This window comes from Salvelinus alpinus, chromosome 21 (assembly GCF_045679555.1).
Source record: "Salvelinus alpinus chromosome 21, SLU_Salpinus.1, whole genome shotgun sequence".
In the NCBI taxonomy this organism is placed as follows: Eukaryota; Metazoa; Chordata; class Actinopteri; order Salmoniformes; family Salmonidae; genus Salvelinus; species Salvelinus alpinus.
Window position 1 is genome coordinate 45,035,720 of NC_092106.1, and position 19,994 is coordinate 45,055,713.

Here is a 19,994-nt window from a genome sequence, read left to right on the forward strand (position 1 = left end):
TCAATGTCCTGGAAAATGTGCTGTTACTTACAACGTCATGCTAATCACATTAGCGCACGTTAGCTCAACCGTCCCGGTATAGGGACACCGATCCCATCGAAGTTAAAAACAGACTTAAGATCAGCTTTGCTTTTTAGCTGTCTGTTTATAATAATTGTTTGAGTGCACACACACACACAGTATTGTATAACTAAACCTGTGGGGGGACACAATTCAGTCCCATTCAAAATCCTATTTTCCCTAACCCTAAACCTAATTCTAACCCTAATTTTAACCTTAACCCCCATAGAAATTAGCTTTTGAATAACAAAATGTCCCCAGTTGGTCATAGTATTGTTAGTTTACTATTCTTGTGGGTACATCTGGTCCCCACAATAATAGTTCAACACGTCCTCACACACACACACACACACACACACACACACACACACACACACACACACACACGTTGACTGTCAGAGGCAGGGCAGGGTGCAGGCTGACAATTTTCCACACGGAGTTCCTGAGAGTGTGTGAAAGTTGACAGGTGCAGGGAGAGGAAGAGAGGCAGGAGAGGGAGAAGAGATCGGGAGGGGAGAGAGGGAGAAGAGATCGGGAGGTGAGAGAGGGAGAAGAGATCGGGAGGGGAGAGAGGGAGAAGAGATCGGGAGGGGAGAGAGGGAGAAGAGATCGGGAGGGGAGAGAGGGAGAAGAGATCGGGAGGGGAGAGAGGGAGAAGAGAAAGGGGGGAGAGGAATGAGAGAACAGGATAGGGAGAGGAGCAGAGATGGGGAGAGAAAACTTTGTTCCAAAAGCAGAAATAATCTGATCGGTTTAGGGCAGAACAAATCCAATTGGTTTCTAAAAGGTCAGAGCAAGCTAGCTAGCTAAGCATTTAGCAACCTCAGCTGCTCATGCTGAATTAATTAATAGATATAGCTAGCTACCCAGCTAGGTGCCAAATATACAAGTAAGTCAGCTAACATTTGCTTTATTGAAATGTTAAGTTGAATATGCTGTATAAACTTACAAATTGTAATGGACTGTTATGTTTCCCTGTGGACAAAAACGTCAAATGTAGCTTAGCCTCTACCGATTCACCCTCCCGGATCCGTGATCCTCCTCATCAGAAACGCTGACTAGCCTAGCCTTGCGCCACAGGGAATATCATATAATATAATTTCATGAAATCACAAGTCCAATACAGCAAATGAAAGATAAACATCTTGTGAATCCAGCCAATATTTCCGATTTTTTAAGTGTTTTACAGCGAAAACACAATAGATATTTATGTTAGCTCACCACAATAGCCAAACACACAACGCCATTTTTTCACCGCTAACATAGCTTTCACAAAACCCACAAATAGAGATAAAATTAATCACTAACCTTTGAACAACTTCATCAGATGACAGTCTTATAACATCATGTTATACAAAACATTTATGTTTTGTTCGAAAATGTGCATATTTATAGCTGCAAATCGTGGTTTTACATTGTGAATACGGCGCCAAAATGCACCAAATTGTCCGGAGATATTTTTTGACAGTCACGTAATCTAACCAAAAAACTCATCATAAACTTTGCTAAAAAATACATGTTGTACAGCAAATGAAAGATACACTCACTGGTTCTTAATGCAACCGCTGTGTTAGATTTAAAAAAATAACTTTAGTACAAAGTACAGCATGCAATATTCTGAGACAGCGCCCAGCTATTCTCCTCCATGTTGGAGACAACATATTCCAAAAAAATACGAAATAACATCATAAATATTCTCTTACCTTTGATGATCTTCCATCAGAATGTAGTGCAAGGAGCCCTAGTTCCACAATAAATCGTTGTTTTGTTTTAGAATGCCCATTTCTTCTGCCGAATTAGCAACTTTGGCTAGCATTGTGGAGCGCACATGTCCATCAACTCTTGGCGCATGGAACGAAAAATTCCAAAAGTCACAATAAACGTTGAATAAACTAGTCAAACTCAGTTGAAAATCCATCTTTATGAAGTTTTTCTCATATGTATCCAATAAAGTCCAAGACGGAGCATTTCGTCGTGTATACCTAACGCATTTCAGAAAACAATGTGGTGTTCCCTGGTGCGCAGCTAAATACTGCCAATAGGGCGACCTGTCACTCCAAAAGCTCTCATTCGGTCTCACATCAAGCTAGACACCCCATTCAACATTCTACTGCCTGTTGACATCTAGTGGAAGGCGTATGAAGTTTTGAATAGGCAAGGCCAATTGAATAGGCAAGGCCTTACACAGAGCCCCATTTTCAGAATTTTCACTTCCTGTTTGGAAGTTTGCTGCCAAATGAGTTCTGTTTTATTCACAGATATAATTCAAACAGTTTTAGAAACTTCAGAGTGTTTTCTATCCAATAGTAATAATAATATGCATATCGTATGATCTAGAACAGAGTACGAGGCCGTTTAATTTGGGCACGATTTTTTCCCAAAGTGAAAACAGCTCCCCCTATTAAGAAGAAGTTAGCTGAGAAGAAAGCTACCTCCTAGTACTGTTGAATTATAAATATAAATAGCTAGCAAGTTAGGTCTCAAATCTGCAAATAGGTCAGTTAACATTTGTTTTATTAAAGGTTTAGTTGAAATGTTGCGGCCATAAGAGCAGACTTCAAGCACAAAATGTAATTTAAAGTTGTCAACTGCCCTCGGGGCAGCCATTTTTCTTCCATAGCCATTGCTAAGTAATAATTTATGTTTCTGCGTTGTGCGGTTTAATAAAGTTTAGCCAGTTCAGAAGGGAAACCCAAGTGTGATCGCATCAGCGGATATTGCACCAATCGTATTCAATTTTAGAGTAACGCTAACAATGTGGAGAAAGTCAAGGGATCTCAATACTTACCTAATGCACTGTATTGATGGACCGATATGGACGTCTGTAGCGCGGGCCAAAACTAATTTTCAGCATCTCCATTTGGCAAAATAGGTAGTTGTATAATTAAGAATAGTATTTTGAAAGATTCAATAGTTGGAATTGTAAGACTTGTTGTCCTGTTCCTTTCTCTGTGATTGTCATTCTAATGGAATCCAGAAAGAACCAAACCCTGTCCTCAAACATGTACATCAAAAGGTGCAAAGTTATGGGCAAAGACACGAAACATCCACATGAAAATAAATATTTTTCTTGATCAAATAATATGGAAAACAACTACTTTTTGTGTAGTATTCATTTACCATCCTTACAAATCACTTGATGTAAATGTACATTACTGTATTGTATATAGGCTGGTCATCTGGGTTTGTACCTGTAAACTTTCCATCACCGTTAAGAAAAACATTGCACATTACAGTCATTGAGTGCATTGAGGCATGAAGTGGTATGTGATGATGTGGCTCATTTGGTAGAACATGGCACTTGCAAAGCTAGGGTTGTGGGTTCGATTCCCACAGGGGACCAGTATGAAAAAGTTCTTGGTTATGATGCTACAAGCTTGGCACAACTGTATTTGGGTGTTTCTCCCATTTTTCTCTGCAGATCCTCTCAAGCTCTGTCATGTTGGATATGGATCGTCGCTGCACAGCTATGTCTCTCCATAAATGTTCGATCAGGTTCAAGTCCGGGCTCTGGCTGGGCCACTCAAGGACATTCAGATACTTGTCCTGAAGCCACTCCTGCATTGTCTTGGCTGTGTGCTTAGGGTTGTTGTCCTGTTGGAAAGTGAACCTTCGCACCAGTCTGAGGTCCTGAGTGATCTGGAGCAGGTTTTCATCAAAGCCGCTCTATCGGCTCTTAACCAACCACGCTATTTTGTTAGTTTTTTTGCATTGTTTGTAACTTGTTTTGTACGTAATGTTGCTGCTACCGTCTCTTATGACCAAAAAAAGCTTCTGGACATCAGAACTAGGATTACTCACCTCAAATTGGACAAGGACTTCTTCCTCAATGAGTCGGATGCGAGGGATATACTACGGACACCCGACCAGGCCCAGATCCCCGTGATTAGCAAGAAAAGGAAACGTAGATTTCGTGGAAAGAGATCAGGATGCCTTGTGAGGATCAGGCGACGAGTGGCTAATCTGCCCTTGCCTTCCATTCTGCTAGCTAACAATCAATTGCTGAAAAATAAATGGGATGAACTGAAAGCACATATATCCTACCAACGGGACATTAAAACTTCTTTGGGCTCAAATCCTGTTAAAACTTCTTAAGTATAGGGGGCAGTATTTTCATTTTTGGCTAAAAACGTACCCATTTGAAACTGCCTATTTCTCAGCCCCCGAAACTAGAATATGCATATAATTGTCAGATTAGGATAGAAAACACTCTAAAGTTTCCAAAACTGTCAAAATATTGTCTGTGAGTTTAACAGAACTGATATTGCAGGCGAAAACCTGAGGAAAATCCAATCAGGAAGTGCCTCTTTTTTTGAAACCTCTCTGTTCTTATGCATGCCTATCATTCATTTAAAGGGATATCAACCAGATTCCTTTTTCTATGGTTTCCCTAAGGTGTCAACAGTCTTTAGACATAGTTTCAGGCTTTTATTTTGAAAAATGAGCGAGAACGATCACATTGCGTAAGTGGATAGGTGGGGGCTCTCAGAGTGAGTTTTGCGCAACAGAGAAAGGCGGCCATTGTTTCTCCCGGTCCTATTGAAAAACCAACACTCCCGGTTGATATATTATCGAATATATATTTGAAAAACAACCTGAGGATTGATTATAAAAAACTTTTGACATGTTTCTGTGGACATTATGGATATTATTTGGAATTTCCGTCTGCGTTGTTGTGACCGCTCTTTCCTGTGGATTTCTGAGGATAACGCGCCAAACGAACGGAGGTATTTGGATATAAAAATAATCTTTATGGAACAAAGGGAACATTTGTTGTCTAACTGGGAGTCTCGTGAGTGAAAACATCTGAAGATCATCAAAGGTAAACGATTAATTTGATTGTTTTTCTGATTTTCGTGACCAAGTTACCTGATGCTAAGTGTACTTAATGTTTTGTCGAGCGATCGATAAACTTACACAAACGCTTGTATTGCTTTCGCTGTAAAGCATAATTACAGGTGGATTAACAAAAGGCTAAGCTGTGTTTTGCAATATTGCACTTGTGATTTCATGAATATGAATATTTTTTAGTAATATTATTTGACTGTGGCGCTATGCTATTCAGCATTGCTGATGACAATTATCCCGATACCGGGATGGGTGGATCAGAAAGGTTAACGGGATCGATTTGACAGGATCCGGTGAAATGGCAGAGCGCCAAATTATTAAAAATATTTAACTTTCATACATTCACAAGTGCAACACACCAAATTAAAGCTTAACTTCTCGTTAATCTAGCCACCGTGTCAGATTTCAAAAAGGCTTTACGGCGAAAGCAAACCATGCGATTATCTTAGGACAGCGCCCAGCAAACACATGAAAATCAGATTTCAACCCGCCAGGCGCAACACAAAAGTCAGAAATAACGATTTAATTCATGCTTTACCTTTGAAGAATTTCTTCTGTTGGCACTCCAATATGTCCCATAAACATCACAAATTGTCCTTTTGTTCGATTAATTCCGTCGTTATATCTCCAAAATGTCAATTTATTTGGCGCGTTTGATTCAGAAAAACACCGGTTCCAACTCGCCCAGCATGACTACAAAATATCTCATAAGTTACCTGTAAACGCTGTCCAAACATTTTAAACAACTTTACTAATACAATTGTAGGTCTTTTTTAACATAAATAATCAATCAAATTTAAGACAGGATAAACGGTGTTCAATACCGGATAAAAACAACGTGAAGCGTATGATCTGGAGCGCGCATCAAAACATTAGAGAGCACTCGGCTGGACCCTCGTTGTGAACTGCCATACTTCTTCTCTAAAGAAAAACATCAACCAATTTCTAAAGACTGTTGACATCCAGTGGAAGCGATAGGAACTGCAAGCCTTATAAATCTAGATACACATAAAAAAAAACATTGAAAACACTGTCACCTAAAAAAAAAAAATCCTGGATGGATTGTCCTCGGGGTTTCGCCTGCCAAATAAGTTATGTTATACTCACAGGCATCATTCAAACAGTTTTAGAAACTCCAGAGTGTTTTCTATCCAAATCTACTGATAATGTGCATATCCTAGCATGTGGGCCTGAGTAGCAGGCAGTTTACTTTGGGCACGTTTTTCATCCGGACGTCAAAAAACTGCCCCCAGCCCAAAGAAGTTAAAACTGTAATATCTTTGTTTCACCGAGTCGTGGCTGAACGACGACATTCAGAATGCACAGCTGGCGGGTTATACACTCTATCAGCAGGACAGAACAGGGGCCTCTGGTAAGACACGGGGCGGGGGCCTATGCATATTTGTAAACAATAGCTGGTGCACGATATCTAAGCCTCAAGGTTTTGCTCGCCTAAGGTAGAGTATTTCATGATAAGCTTTAGACCACACTACCTACCCAGAGAGTTTTCATCTGTATGTTTAGTAGCTGTCTACATACCACCACAGACCGAGGCTGGCACTAAAACCACACTCAATGAGCTGTATTCTGCCATAAGCAAACAGGAACACGCTCATTCAGTGGCGGTGCTCCTAGTGGCCGGGGACTTTAATACAGGGAAACTTAAATCTGTTTTACTAAATCTCTATCAGCATGTTAAATGTGCAACCAGAGGGAAAAAAATTGTAGACCACCTTTACTCCAAACACAGAGAAGCATTCAAAGCTCTCCCTCGCCCACCATTTGGCAAATCTGACCATAACTCTATACTCCTGATTCCTGCTTCCTGCTTACAAGCAAAAATTTAAGCAGGACGCACCAGTGACTCGGTCTATTAAAAAGTGGTCAGACGAAGCAGATGCTAAACTACAGGACTGTTTTGCTAGCACAGACTGGAATATGTTCTGGAATTTTTCTGATGGCATTGAGGAGTACACCACATCAGTCACTGGCTTTATCAATAAGTGCATCGAGGACGTCGTCCCCACAGTGACTGTACGTATATATCCCAACCAGAAGCCATGGATTACAGGCAACATTCACACTGAGCTAAAGGGTAGAGCTGCTGCTTTCAAGGAGTGGGACTCTAACCCGGAAGCTTATAAGAAATCCCGCTATGCCCTCAGACAAACCATCAAACAGGCAAAGCATCAATGCAGGACTAAGATCGAATCATACAACACCAGCTCCGATGCTCGTCGGATGAGGCTGGGCTTGCAAACTATTACAGACTACAAAGGGAAGCACAGCCAAGAGCTGCCCAGTGACACGAGCCTGTCAGACGAGCTAAATAGCTTCTGTGCTCGCAACGAGGCAAGTAACACTGAAACATGCATGAGAGCATCAGCTGTTCCGGACGACTGTGTGATCACGCTCTCCGCTGGAGTAAGACCTTTAAACAGGTCAACATTCACAAGGACGCTGGGCCAGACAGATTACCAGGACGTGTACTCCGAGCATGCGCTGACCAACTGGCAAGTGTCTTCACTGACATGTTCAACCTCTCCCTGTCTGAGTCTGTAATTCTAACATGTTTCAAAAAGACCACCATAGTCCCTGTGCCCAAGAACACTAAGGTAACCTGCCTAAATGACTACCGACCCGTAGCACTGACGTCTGTAGCCGTGAAATGCTTTGAAAGGCTGGTCATGGCTCACATAAACACCATTATCCCAGAAACCCTAGACCCACTCCAACCAACAGATCCACAGATGATGCAATCTCTATTGCACTCCACACTGCCCTTTCCCACCTGGACAAAAGGAACACCTTTGTCGAGAATGCTATTCATTGACTACAGCTCAGCGTTCAACACCATAGTGCCTGAAAGCTCATCACTAAGCTAAGGACCCTGGGACTAAACACCTCCCTCTGCAACTGGATCCTGGACTTCCTGACAGGCCGCCCAAGGTGGTAAGGATAGGTAACAACACATCCGCCACGCTGATCCTCAACACGGGGGCCCCTCAGGGGTGCATGCTCAGTCCACTCCAGTACTCCCTGTTCACTCATGACTGCATGGCCAGGCAAGACTCCAACACCATCATTAAGTTTGCTGATGACACAACAGCACAACACCGACAACGATGAGAGCGTATAGGGAGGAGTTCAGAGACCTGACCGTGTGGTGCCAGGACAACAAACCCTCCCTCCACGTGATCAAGACAAAGGAGATGATTGTGGAATACAGTAGAAGGAGGACCGAGCACGCCCCAATTCTCATCGATGGGGCTGTAGTCGAGCAGGTTGAGAGCTTCAAGGTCCTTGGTGTCCACATCACCAACAAACTAACATTGTCCAAGCACACCAAGACAGTCGTGAAGAGGGCACGACAAAGCCTATTCCCCCCTCAGGAGACTGAAAAGATTTGGCAATGGTCCTCAGATCCTCAAAAGGTCTTACACCATCGAGAGCATCCTGACGGGTTGCATCACTACCTGGTATGGCAACTGCTCGGCCTCCGACCGCAAGGTACTGCAGAGGGTAGTGCGAACGGCCCAGTACATCACTGGGGCCAAGCTTCCTGCCATCCAGGGCCTCTATACCAGGCAGTGTCAGAGGAAGCCCCTAAAAATTGTCAAAGACTCCAGCCACCCCAGTCACAGACTGTTCTCTCTGCTACCGCACGGCAAGCGGTACTGGAGCGCCAAGTCCAGTTCCAAGAGGCTTCTAAACCGCTTCTACCCCCCAGCCATAAGACCCCTGAACAGCTAATCAAATGGCTATTCAGACTATTTGCATTGCTTGTCTATGCATAGCCACTTTAATAGCTCTACCTACATGCACACAATTACGTCAGTTACCTCGACACCGGTGCCCCCACACATTGACACATTGACTCTGTACCCCCTGTATATAGCCCCACTATTGTTATTTACTGCTGCTCTTTAATTATTTGTTATTCTTATCCCTTACTTTTTGGGGGGGATTTTCTTAAAACTGCATTATTGGTTAAGGGCTTGTAAGTAAGCATTTCACTGTAACGTCTACACCTTTTGTATTCGGCGCATGTGACAAATAACATTTGATTTGATTTTGAAGTTCAGTTTTTGTGTCTTTTACATTTGGTTTTGTACACCAGCTTCAAACAGCTGAAAACACAATATTTTTGGTTATGCAAAATATATTTCACAGCAGTTTAGAAGGTACAATGGTTCTTTACACAATACTTGCTTGCTTTGTCACATAAACTGAAATTAGGTGAACTGTTAGAATTTTAGCACCAGGAAAATGGCAGAGCGATTTCTGCAAAGTGCACCTTTAACTATTTAACTAACTAGTTAGTAGTCTTATGACTTGGGGTTTAAAGCTGTTCATGGTCATATTGGTTCCAGACTTGGTGCAGGGAACAGTCTAAGACTTGGGTGGCTGGAGTCTTTCACAATTGTTGTGATTATCTTTATGGCATTTTAAGGGCATTGTGGATTTTATAGGACCCTAGATATCCCACCCTCACCCCAGCCTCCACCTGTCTGGGTTCAGTGTTTCTTCCTTCAGGGGATTTGATATATACGGAAGTCCAGAGAGGACATGTAGAATAAAAAAAGAATTCCCTCGTTGTGTCGAGATCACGACTTACATATCTCATGATCACAACAAAACACGACAAAACGTCCACTCTTATTTACATAGTGTACTTTTGTTATGTCATGATCACGAGGACATTTTCTTGTGATCTCGACATAACAAAAGTACACTTTGTAAATAAGAGTGGACGTATTGATGATAGATGGACAGTATGGCTGAGGCGGCAGAGCCCAGTTGATCAGCGCATACATTTGTATTGATTGCTATACTAAGGGATGGTACATTTCATGCTAACATCATGCTTTTATTTGTGTTTGGAGCTCATTTTTAGTTTATAAGTTAGTATTTTAGCAAGCTAAATGTCCCTTACCTTGAGCTAAGAGCTTGTGGGGGGAGCTAAGCCCTCATGGGGTATTTAAGCACTGAACGATGCCTGAGAGGCAACTCTGTTTCCCAGGCTGTGTGCCACCCCAAGACCACAGCCAATCGCATGCAAGCAAACATAGCTAACTTAGTCTTGTGATGCGAGCAAGCTAGTTAGATAGGTAATCTTGTTAGCTAGATAGCTAGCTAGATGTCTATGCTGGTTGTTAGCTTACATACCTGATTTGCCAGCAGCATACCACCCTGCATACCACTGCTGGCTTGCTTCTGAAGCTAAGCAGGGTTGGGCCTGGTCAGTCCCTGGATGGGAGACCAGGTGCTGCTGGAAGTGGTGTTGGAGGGCCAGTAGGAGGCACTCTTTCCTCTGGTCTAAACAAAGATCCCAATGCCCCAGGGCAGTGATTGGGGACACTGCTCTGTGTAGGGTGCTGTCTTTCGGATGGGACGTTAAACGGGTGTCCTGACTCTCTGAGGTCATTAAAGATCCCATGGCACTTATCGTAAGAGTAGGGGTGTTAACCCCGGTGTCCTGGCTAAATTCCCAATCTGGCCCTTAACCATCACGGTCACCTAATAATCCCCAGTTTACAATTGGCTCATTCATCCCCCTCCTCTCCCCTGTAACTATTCCCCAGGTCGTTGCTGCAAATGAGAATGTGTTCTCAGTCAACTTACCTGGTAAAATAACAGTAAAAAAAAAAAATATATATATATATAAAAAAAAATAAAAAAAATGGTATAATTGTAAGGGACACTTCATGTTTTCTGGATAATATTTACAGTGTAGGGGAGCTCCATTCCTGACAGGCTGATCAGATTCGATTTCAGAGCTTGATCAGATTCAATAGCAGCCTCAGAGGCTGATGAATCAGGATTCTGCCTTGTAGGCTCTTCATAGACAAAGCACCTTGCAGGCAGATTAGCAGTCAGTGCATTTTGTACGTGATCAAGAGTGGGTGTGCTCTATTCCTGGCAGTCTAATCAGATTCAATAGCAGCCTCAGCGGCTGATGAATCAGGATGCTGCCTTGTCTGCAAGGCTGTCTGCAAGGAGCTTTACCTACGAAACAGCCTACAAGGCAAAATCCAGATTTATCAGCCCGAGGCTACTATTGAATCTGATCAGCTTGCCAGGAATAGAGCTCACCCACTCTGGATAATATGCATCAGCCTATAAAGTGCTGACAGCTAGTCTGCCTGCAAGGAGCTTTACCTACGAAACAGCCTACAAGGGAGAATCCTGATTTATCAGCCCAAGGCCAAAATTTGTGAACTAGGCCTGTATGAGACGAAACAGTCCATTAGTCATTGTTTGGAATTGATTCATGTATTTGTTAGGTAAACTGATATCAGTAGCTTTGTTTCCATTAACTTGTCCAGTGACATTTAGAAAGTTCAAATAGAAAATCCCCGTGGTCCGTGTCATGGTGAAGACTTGCCCTCTTGTAGAACTGAAATTATTGGATTATGAAACTTGCATCCAGCTGATCAGAAAAACAAGTCAAAACAATTCAGCCATTCTTGAAAGTCAGGACAAGGATCCTACAAATAAACATATTGGTTTGTTGAAAAATAGATTTAGCAGGCAGTAGACACTTAGAATTAAATGTGAAGTGGAGCTTCATAGTTGCTTTGACATTAAGTGGCTTGTGTACCTTCAAAATTATTCAGCAATCATAATTTATTTGAAAAATCATATTCTTGAATCCTAATATGTCGCAATAAAGTTAGACAAAATAAAAATCCACACCTGTCAAACGTGATAAAAATGTTGTAGCGCTCCACACGTTTACACGTGTTTTTTGCAACATTGCTTTTTGTCGATTATTAAACCCGTGTCAATAGAAACCACAATGATGTTATAATAAATTCTAGGCCAGGGGTAATCCATTCATGGTCGCCAACTACCTTAAGCGTCTAATATCTGGGTGAGTTAAGAGCCCCGACTCGTTCTGAACGTTAAAACGTGTCGTGGTAATTTCCTGTATTACAAAATGAGAGTTTACAAACCACACACAAGTCAGAGTTATATTTAAACTTCATCTTTTATTATATGAGCTTCACCATAGCCCTTTGACTCTCAGATCAATTCAGTGTCTATAAATGAATTCTCTGAGAGTGCTTACAAAAGAATTCTAATATCTTTTATAGCCAAGATACACCCCTCTCAACTCACAATGGCGAACCACAGATCTCAGGAACTTCACAAAGGGCCTTTTACTTGAGAGAGGAGAATCCCATAGCCAGATAGCATTAGCTATAAATTATCGTTCAGTTTGGTCTCTAAAACGAGGTTCTAATCTCGTTCTTGTTACTTCATAGTACCAAAACATTACCTCATCCAATGGCATATATCAATTGTCAACTTTAGATACTCCCATCTCAAATACACCCCACCCCTGGACAAGCTCACTGAGGGGAGTGAGCCTCTAGGTCATATACTAGGTCAAGAGAAGGGCAACAGAGGGGACATACAATGGTTCCAGACACTGCCATACTCCAGTGAGAAAAGGAGGGAGTGACTGGCGTACAGACATTGGAGACATCTAACTGGTTCCCCATTAATAACGCCATCCTTTCACATGGTTTAGGAATAGTTAGACACATTCCTATAAGACAATGTTCCATGCTGTCCTCCTCCCCTTCTGATATTCTGCATAGCACCACATGGTTTTACAGATACATTCACATATGGAGACAAGCCTGACCTCTCCCCTCTCTGGGCCCCAAGTGACTGAGCCCTAGCTGAGAAGGGATAACTGCAACTGTCAACAGTATAGTCCAAAGGGAGACCTTCTAATGACAAGTATCTCACATAAGCATATTATGTAAATAAAACATCTTATTTATCTTTGTTACCTAACTAAATCTGATTCAGCTACGACAAACGCCGTACAGTTTTGGAAAAATAAGGAATGTATCTTTTATATCAGGGAGAAATTGTCTAAAAACAAAAAAGGTTAAATTACTGCACACCTTTATAGGGTTTCCACACGGCCATGTTTCCACGTTACAGCACCCGTTTACAGAAAACAGGGGTGTACCTATGCTAATTAGCTATTTGCGTCCCCGAACACCTGTGTGTAAACCGAAGACGGACACCACAAATGTGTTGTCGCTAAAAAAAAAATACTGTCAGCTTGCAACTGTGTGCAAACTGGTTAATAGTGCATGGTAAGTGTATAATTTGGTGAAATTATTTTGATGTGATTTGAAAGTACTGGGATTTATATTTCTAGAACCATACTGCAATTGACAATCAATTCACATTTAGATGGAGTATTTGCAGTGTTGTAAAAAGTACTCAATTGTCATTAACCAAATGGCACCATTAATATTTACGGATAGCCAGGGGCACACTCCAACACAATTTACAAATGAAGCATGTGTGTTTAGTGAGTCCACCAGGTCAGAGGCAGTAGGGATGACCTCTTGGTAAGTGTGTGAATTAGAAAATGTTCCTGTCCTACTAAGCATTCAAAATGTAACAAGTACTTTTGGGTGTCAGGGGAAATGTATGGAGTAAAAAGTACATTATTTTCTTTAGGAGTGCAGTGAAGTAAAACTAAAAGTTGTCAAAAATATAAAATAGTAAAGTACAAATACCAAAAACAACTACTTTGGAAGTATTTTTACACAACTGACTATTTTCCTGTTTTGGCTTCCAGAGCCAATTCACCTTGAAACACATAAGGTCCTCTGACTATGGAGTAACATTAGGCTCCTCTAGTCCATTACTTGGGCTGGGCCAGGGGTACTCAAGTACCATTTCAGAAAGTCCAATCACTCAAATCTCCTAGGTGGCAAAGGTCCAGATGCATATTGTAATTTATCGGCGTAGTAACCAACCCCCCTCCCCATAACCCCCGCGACCCCAAACTGTTAACACACCCCTCTTTTGGTTAGTTTAGGCATCTCATGCGAGTTAGATTTAGTATCAGGCAATACTGACCTCTACTGCATGACTTATATAGTTACAGAAAGATTACAAGAAGGACTTTAACGTGTCAGTCTCTCGGTGGAACAAGGAGGAATCGTAACATAATCAATAATACTTATCAACATGAATCGTTATTCACACACACACCAATGTGTAATAGTCAGACTAAAACATTTCGGCCTACTGAACACTACACGATTTTACAATCTTATCAGTACCTAACAAAAGTATACTAGTTCTTCTCATGTGACAGTCAAGCAAAGTCAAGAATGAAAATATATATTTTTTTATTGGCAAAAACATAAAATATTTATATTTAGCATTAAATTCCACAGCTCCTGTCACTCTAAAACAAAAGGTACATTAAAACCAAGAAAAGTTGGCAATCCATTTAGACTGATATTTATGACAAATAGATTTTACAACATTTTACAGTTTGTAGGGTTATGTTATAGTATCATGGAAAGACCTACAGCCTGAATATTTATTAAAAGAAACCCATCAATTAAATTTAAAAAAATTAAATGAATAAAAATAATAGAAAAGGTCTTACGTGTGGTAGAGGGTGGCACATATACAATCCAATGTGGAAGTAACTTCCTTTTTACTTTCCTATCATGTCCCATGTGTACTGAACGGCTTCAAGATAATAATATCATCAAATTCATGAAAACGCATTTAATATAAATGTAAAATAATGTGGTTGAATATACTTCTACCAGATGCATTTTATTTAGTTTTTGCCCATTGAAGACCATTAAAATAAATTACAAAAGTTGAAAAACTACAAGGGTGAGGGAGTACAGTAGTCTTCTTGAGGTCTTCCTGGTTACCATCACAGCATATTCCCATGCTGCGTGGGTACGAATGCTGGCACCTAGCCCTACTTTGTGTCTACCCTTCATTTCATATCTGTCTCGGTCATTGAAAATCCAATATTGCATGTCCACATTCATTTATAAAAAATAAAATGTCTTACTCAAAGCTCGAACATGCATATTGAACACATGTAGGTGAAGATGGAAGTGCAGCTTCGTCTCATGTTAATTACAGATCACTTGGTCAGCCCCCCCATCTCTCATGTTAATTACAGATCATTTGGTCAGCCCCCCATCTCTCATGTTAATTACAGATCACTTGGTCAGCCCCCCACATCTCTCATGTTAATTCAATACTGATGACTTGGTCAGTGGCGTTTCTGTCATTTCTCTTGTCTCTTGAACGAGCTGCTAAACACAGAAATAAAACCATGAGGAGGAATGAAATGTACCCAGATAACAGATATGAAGTAGTAGTCTAGGGGTTAAGAGCGTTGGGCCCTTAACAGAAAGGTTGCTGGTTCAAATCCATCAGCCAACTAGATGACAAATATGTCGATGTGCCCTTGAGCAAGGCACTTAACCCTAATTACTCCTGTAATTCATTCCGGATAAGAGCGTCTGCAATAATTCGTTCAACATAGTAACTAATACACGTGGCGTAGTTAAGTTTTAGACAATAGTTAAAGCAGCCTGAGATGGAGTGGCTGTGGGGACAGGGGTTACCGCTGTGCGCTGTGGGGACAGGGGTTACCGCTGTGCGCTGTGGGGACAGGGGTTACCGCTGTGCGCTGTGGGGACAGGGGTTACCGCTGTGCGCTGTGGGGACAGGGGTTACCGCTGTGGGGACAGGGGTTACCGCTGTGGGGACAGGGGTTACCGCTGTGGGGACAGGGGTTACCGCTGTGGGGACAGGGGTTACCGCTGTGGGGACAGGGGTTACCGCTGTGGGGACAGGGGTTACCTCTGTGCGCTGTGGGGACAGGGGTTACCTCTGTGCGCTGTGGGGACAGGGGTTACCTCTGTGCGCTGTGGGGACAGGGGTTACCTCTGTGCGCTGTGGGGACAGGGGTTACCTCTGTGCGCTGTGGGGACAGGGGTTACCTCTGTGCGCTGTGGGGACAGGGGTTACCTCTGTGCGCTGTGGGGACAGGGGTTACCTCTGTGCGCTGTGGGGACAGGGGTTACCTCTGTGCGCTGTGGGGACAGGGGTTACCTCTGTGCGCTGTGGGGACAGGGGTTACCTCTGTGCGCTGTGGGGACAGGGGTTACCTCTGTGCGCTGTGGGGACAGGGGTTACCTCTGTGCGCTGTGGGGACAGGGGTTACCTCTGTGCGCTGTGGGGACAGGGGTTACCTCTGTGCGCTGTGGGGACAGGGGTTACCTCTGTGCGCTGTGGGGACAGGGGTTACCTCTGTGCGCTGTGGGGACAGGGGTTACCTCTGTGCGCTGTGGGGACAGGGGTTACCTCTGTGCGCTGTGGGGACAGGGGTTACCTCTGTGCGCTGTGGGGACAGGGGTTACCTCTGTGCGCTGTGGGGACAGGGGTTACCTCTGTGCGCTGTGTACTGTTTAGGGGTTCTTACCTCGAGCTCTGCAGCATTTCACCACCAGTGCAATGGTCACCAGCAGGAAGATAGAAACCACCAGTAAACTACACAGCAGAATGAGCAAAGAGATGGGCCACACTGGGTCTGGAGCTAGAGAGCGAGAGAGAGATGGATGGAGGAGAGCGAGAGAGATGGAGGAGAGCGAGAGAGATGGAGGAGAGCGATGGATGGATGGAGAGGAGGAAGATGGAGAGGAATTGAGATCTACTGGTCATACAAACTGACACACACACACACACACCCCACCCCCTTAGAAATAACATACAAACACTAAAGGTGTATTTATTTCTCACCTCTCACAGACACCCAGCTCCCATGTGATTCTCCCTGGTCTAGTTGTTTACACCGGTACCATCCTTCATCTGACTGTGTTGCTGCAGGGATGGTCATCTCTCCTGTTAGCTCAGTCTTAGTGAGGTAGCCATTGTCCATCCATTTATGAAACTCAGTACTGAGGTTTGATGGGGTCCCCTGATATCTGCAGCGTAGAGTCACAGAATCTCCCTCAGTCACAGGAAGGGCAGGGCTTTCCAGGGCCACACCCTCTGTACAGCACCAATCACATACAGTACAGTTACAGTCTATCATACTGAAGAAACAACTCATCACCATATCATTTCTGGATGCTGGGGTATAATTCATATTATTATAAGAATTAGACTTACTAAGGGTCACTGTGATGTTGACGGCATTACTGTACTCTCCTGACTCAGACTCACACCAGTACACTCCAGTGTCTGACCAGACATCTGTAGTTGTGAAGATGCATGTGGATCCTGTCACTGATCCCCAGTCAGTAGGACACTCTAATACTTTGGGTTCTTCCCATCGTAAGTACCTCTTCACTCTCCATCTATTAGAGTCCCCCTGCACCGCACACCCCAGCGAGACAGACTCATTGTAAAAAAACTGAACTCTGTTGGGACTGACAGTCAGAAAGGCTGAAGGAGACCGACCTGAAACACACAGAAATACAGAGAGAGAGAGAGATTAGACTGAGGTCAGGGTGCAGACTGTGACACAGAGAGAGAGTGACTCACCTTCTACCCAGAGAAACTTGAGTTCACTGAAGTCTGTGTAATAGACTGGGTCTCCTCTCTCAGCTCTACACACATATCTCTCTCTATGATTCAGACCAACCAGGCTGAGAGAGTAGGTACCTCCAGCCCCACTATCACTGTCCGGTAGCAGCTCTGGAAAGAAGTCCTTGTCCGGATAAGAGGGGAGCCCTTCCCTGTAGGGTACAGCCTTGTACCAGGAGAACCTCCAGCCTGTAGACGAATCTCCAACCTCACAGCTCAGCGTTACCGAGTCGCCAGCATTCGCCCACCATGAAGGAGACATGGTCAGGTGAGGAGAAGCCATCCCTGAAGTGGAGGGGAGATCATTTGTACCACAGTGATCTGTTGTTACAGTTTAAAAATATATATTTTATACTTGAATAGTCATAAAAGACTCATATTACAGTCACTTATGATGCCATGTTCTAACACCACATCTAATATTACCTCACCACTTCTCTCTCAACAACGCAGACATATACACTCACATGACACGGTCAGTGTGACGTCTTCACTGATACTGGACTTCTGGGAGTTACTCCTCCGTACTCCCATACAGCTGTAGACACCATTATGAGACAGTTCAACAGGACTAAGACTGCATTCGTTCTGACTAGAGGAGTAAACGAGGCCGTAAAGACTTCTGTACCATCGGTACTCCCAGTCAGTGACTCCGTCCTCCTGTATGTCACATCGGAGAGTGACGGTCTCTCCTTGGTATATCCCTGTCGGTGTCCGTTTAGGCTGCAGAGTTAAAACAGCTCTGGGTGGCTCTGGACAAACAGAGAAAATAAGCATCAACGTAACACAAACAGTGTTACTTTACAACAACACACAAACAAGTTATCATTAATCAAACCATAAAAACTAACTGAACACATTGAGTAACTACATGATGTGAGCTCACAAATAAAATGCACTTAAATGTTATTTTATAGTTAATTGTTTTATTGATCATGTTATGGTCAGATTGTATTCTGATAAAAAATAAAATTCAGTAGTATTGTAGATGTATTTTTAGTGACCAAATGTCTTTGTGTCTTCATGAGAGAGAAAAGAAATGTCCAGAAGAAAATAGAAAACGCTACTGGTGTGTGTCTTCATTTTGTCTACTGGGGTGGAGAGAAGAATGGGACTCACCTTGGCTTTGTCCATAGCAGGTGAGAGCACTCAGCACTAAAACACACAGAGAGAGAGAGAGAAAACACATCACACAACAACCAACATTTCAAACTAACCGCAGCAATTAAAGGTGCAATCCGGGAATTGAAAAACATCAAAAACATTTGAATTAACAGCTCAGGGATGGGAGCTGGAGAAATGTAACACCTCAAATTCATAGACAAAGCCGTGGATGCAGGGACTGAGATACAAATGATCTGCTGTTTGATCTGACAGTTAACCTTAATAGTTGTACAGTCATCTCAAACAAAACTGACGGACCTCGGCGTTACTCTGGACCCTGATCTCTCTTTTGACGAACATATCAAGAATACTTCAAGGGCAGCTTGTTTTACCATCCTCGTAACATTGCAAAAATCAGAAACTTTTTGTGCAAAAATTTGATTATTGATTGTTGACATTTACCTTGTTTACAAACAATGGAGTAAAACAATATTCTATTATGGGTTCTGATTGGGTATAACAGTTGAAGCTCTTAGCCTCTTCTTCAAGAATCATTGGACAGCCTGTATGTCATTAATTTAAAATGTACCAATCGCAGAGGACCCCTATAAACAAATGCTTGTGCCAATATTGATAATTCAATCATTTAATCCTCCCTAGCATCTTTTTCTGTCCAAGAACAGAGTACAGTCATTGTAAGAGCCTGCCTGTCATGTAGCCTACATCTGAGTTAAGGATTGGTCTCTATATTACATTTAACTCACTTTCGTTAAAACAAAAAACAGTTGTTGACACTGCAATGGATATTACATTGATTTAGATTTACTGAACACACACACACAAGCACACAGTACTCACAAATAATTCCCCAGAGTGAGGTGTGCTCCATGCTATCCTGCTCGACAGCGTAAGTGTTGTGAAAGGTCATGGCACTCTAACAGGACTCCCAATTGCTTCCAATTACACCAGACCACTCCCCTCCCCTCCACACCTGTTCCCACTCACTAATCACCTTTCCTTTCAGTTCCCTTTATAAGCAGTATGATCCTTCCTACACACTAGTATAGTTTCGATTGGTGATGGCTTTGGGAGGCTCCATTCTGCCGGCGGCGCGTGTGCTGCCCCTGTAGCGCCATGTGCTGCCCCTGTAGCGCCATGTGCTGCCCCTGTAGCGCCATGTGCTGCCCCTGTAGCGCCATGTGCTGCCCCTGTAGCGCCATGTGCTGCCCCTGTAGCGCCATGTGCTGCCCCTGTAGCGCCATGTGCTGCCCTGTAGCCATGTCCTCAGTTGGCCCCTTTTATGTTTTACTCTCCTTAATTTGTAGTTATTCACCTGGCACTCCTTTCATGTCTGCAGTAGTTTTTTTAGTTTTTTTAATGTTCCTAATGTTTCCCTTTTGTCCCCCTTCCAGACCACCACATCCTTGCGGTGTTGAAAATAGTTTACCAAGCTACAAATTACTTCACACTGGAAAAAGTTAAACTGACTTAGTTACTTTGAAAAGTAGTTATTTACATCCAAACTACTTTGTGGGTGTGGGGGGGGGGTATAAATCTGAAACATCATTAACCACAAATTGCGA

The 19,994-nt window shown here is 42.9% G+C and overlaps 1 protein-coding gene across 2 annotated transcripts; it reads right to left on the minus strand.

Annotated features, from left to right (window-relative positions):
* Positions 1–14,067: 14,067 nt before the first annotated feature.
* LOC139548350 (Fc receptor-like protein 5) lies at positions 14,068–19,410 on the minus strand. 2 transcript variants are annotated; one of them, XM_071357983.1, is made up of 8 exons: positions 19,270–19,410; positions 18,427–18,462; positions 17,775–18,059; positions 17,266–17,592; positions 16,891–17,181; positions 16,519–16,770; positions 16,202–16,315; positions 14,068–15,023 (listed from the first exon to the last, which is right to left on the minus strand). In XM_071357983.1, exons 1-8 carry the CDS (start codon positions 19,337–19,339, stop codon positions 14,956–14,958), a joined length of 1,443 nt encoding a protein of 480 aa, XP_071214084.1. In that variant the 5' UTR covers positions 19,340–19,410; the 3' UTR covers positions 14,068–14,955. The 2 variants fall into 2 exon arrangements, with proteins under 2 accessions (XP_071214084.1, XP_071214083.1); XM_071357982.1 differs by having other exon boundaries at positions 14,068–15,026.
* Between the last annotated feature and the right edge of the window lie 584 nt (positions 19,411–19,994).

Coding starts and splice junctions, on each gene's coding strand:
- LOC139548350 (XM_071357982.1), bottom strand. CDS start 19,339: ATGACCTTTCACAACACTTACGCTGTCGAGCAGGATAGCATGGAGCAC. Junction 18,463..19,269: donor CTCACTCTGGGGAATTATTT/GTGAGTACTGTG, acceptor TGTGTGTTTTAG/TGCTGAGTGCTCTCACCTGC. Junction 16,316..16,518: donor GAGCTGGGTGTCTGTGAGAG/GTGAGAAATAAA, acceptor CTCGCTCTCTAG/CTCCAGACCCAGTGTGGCCC.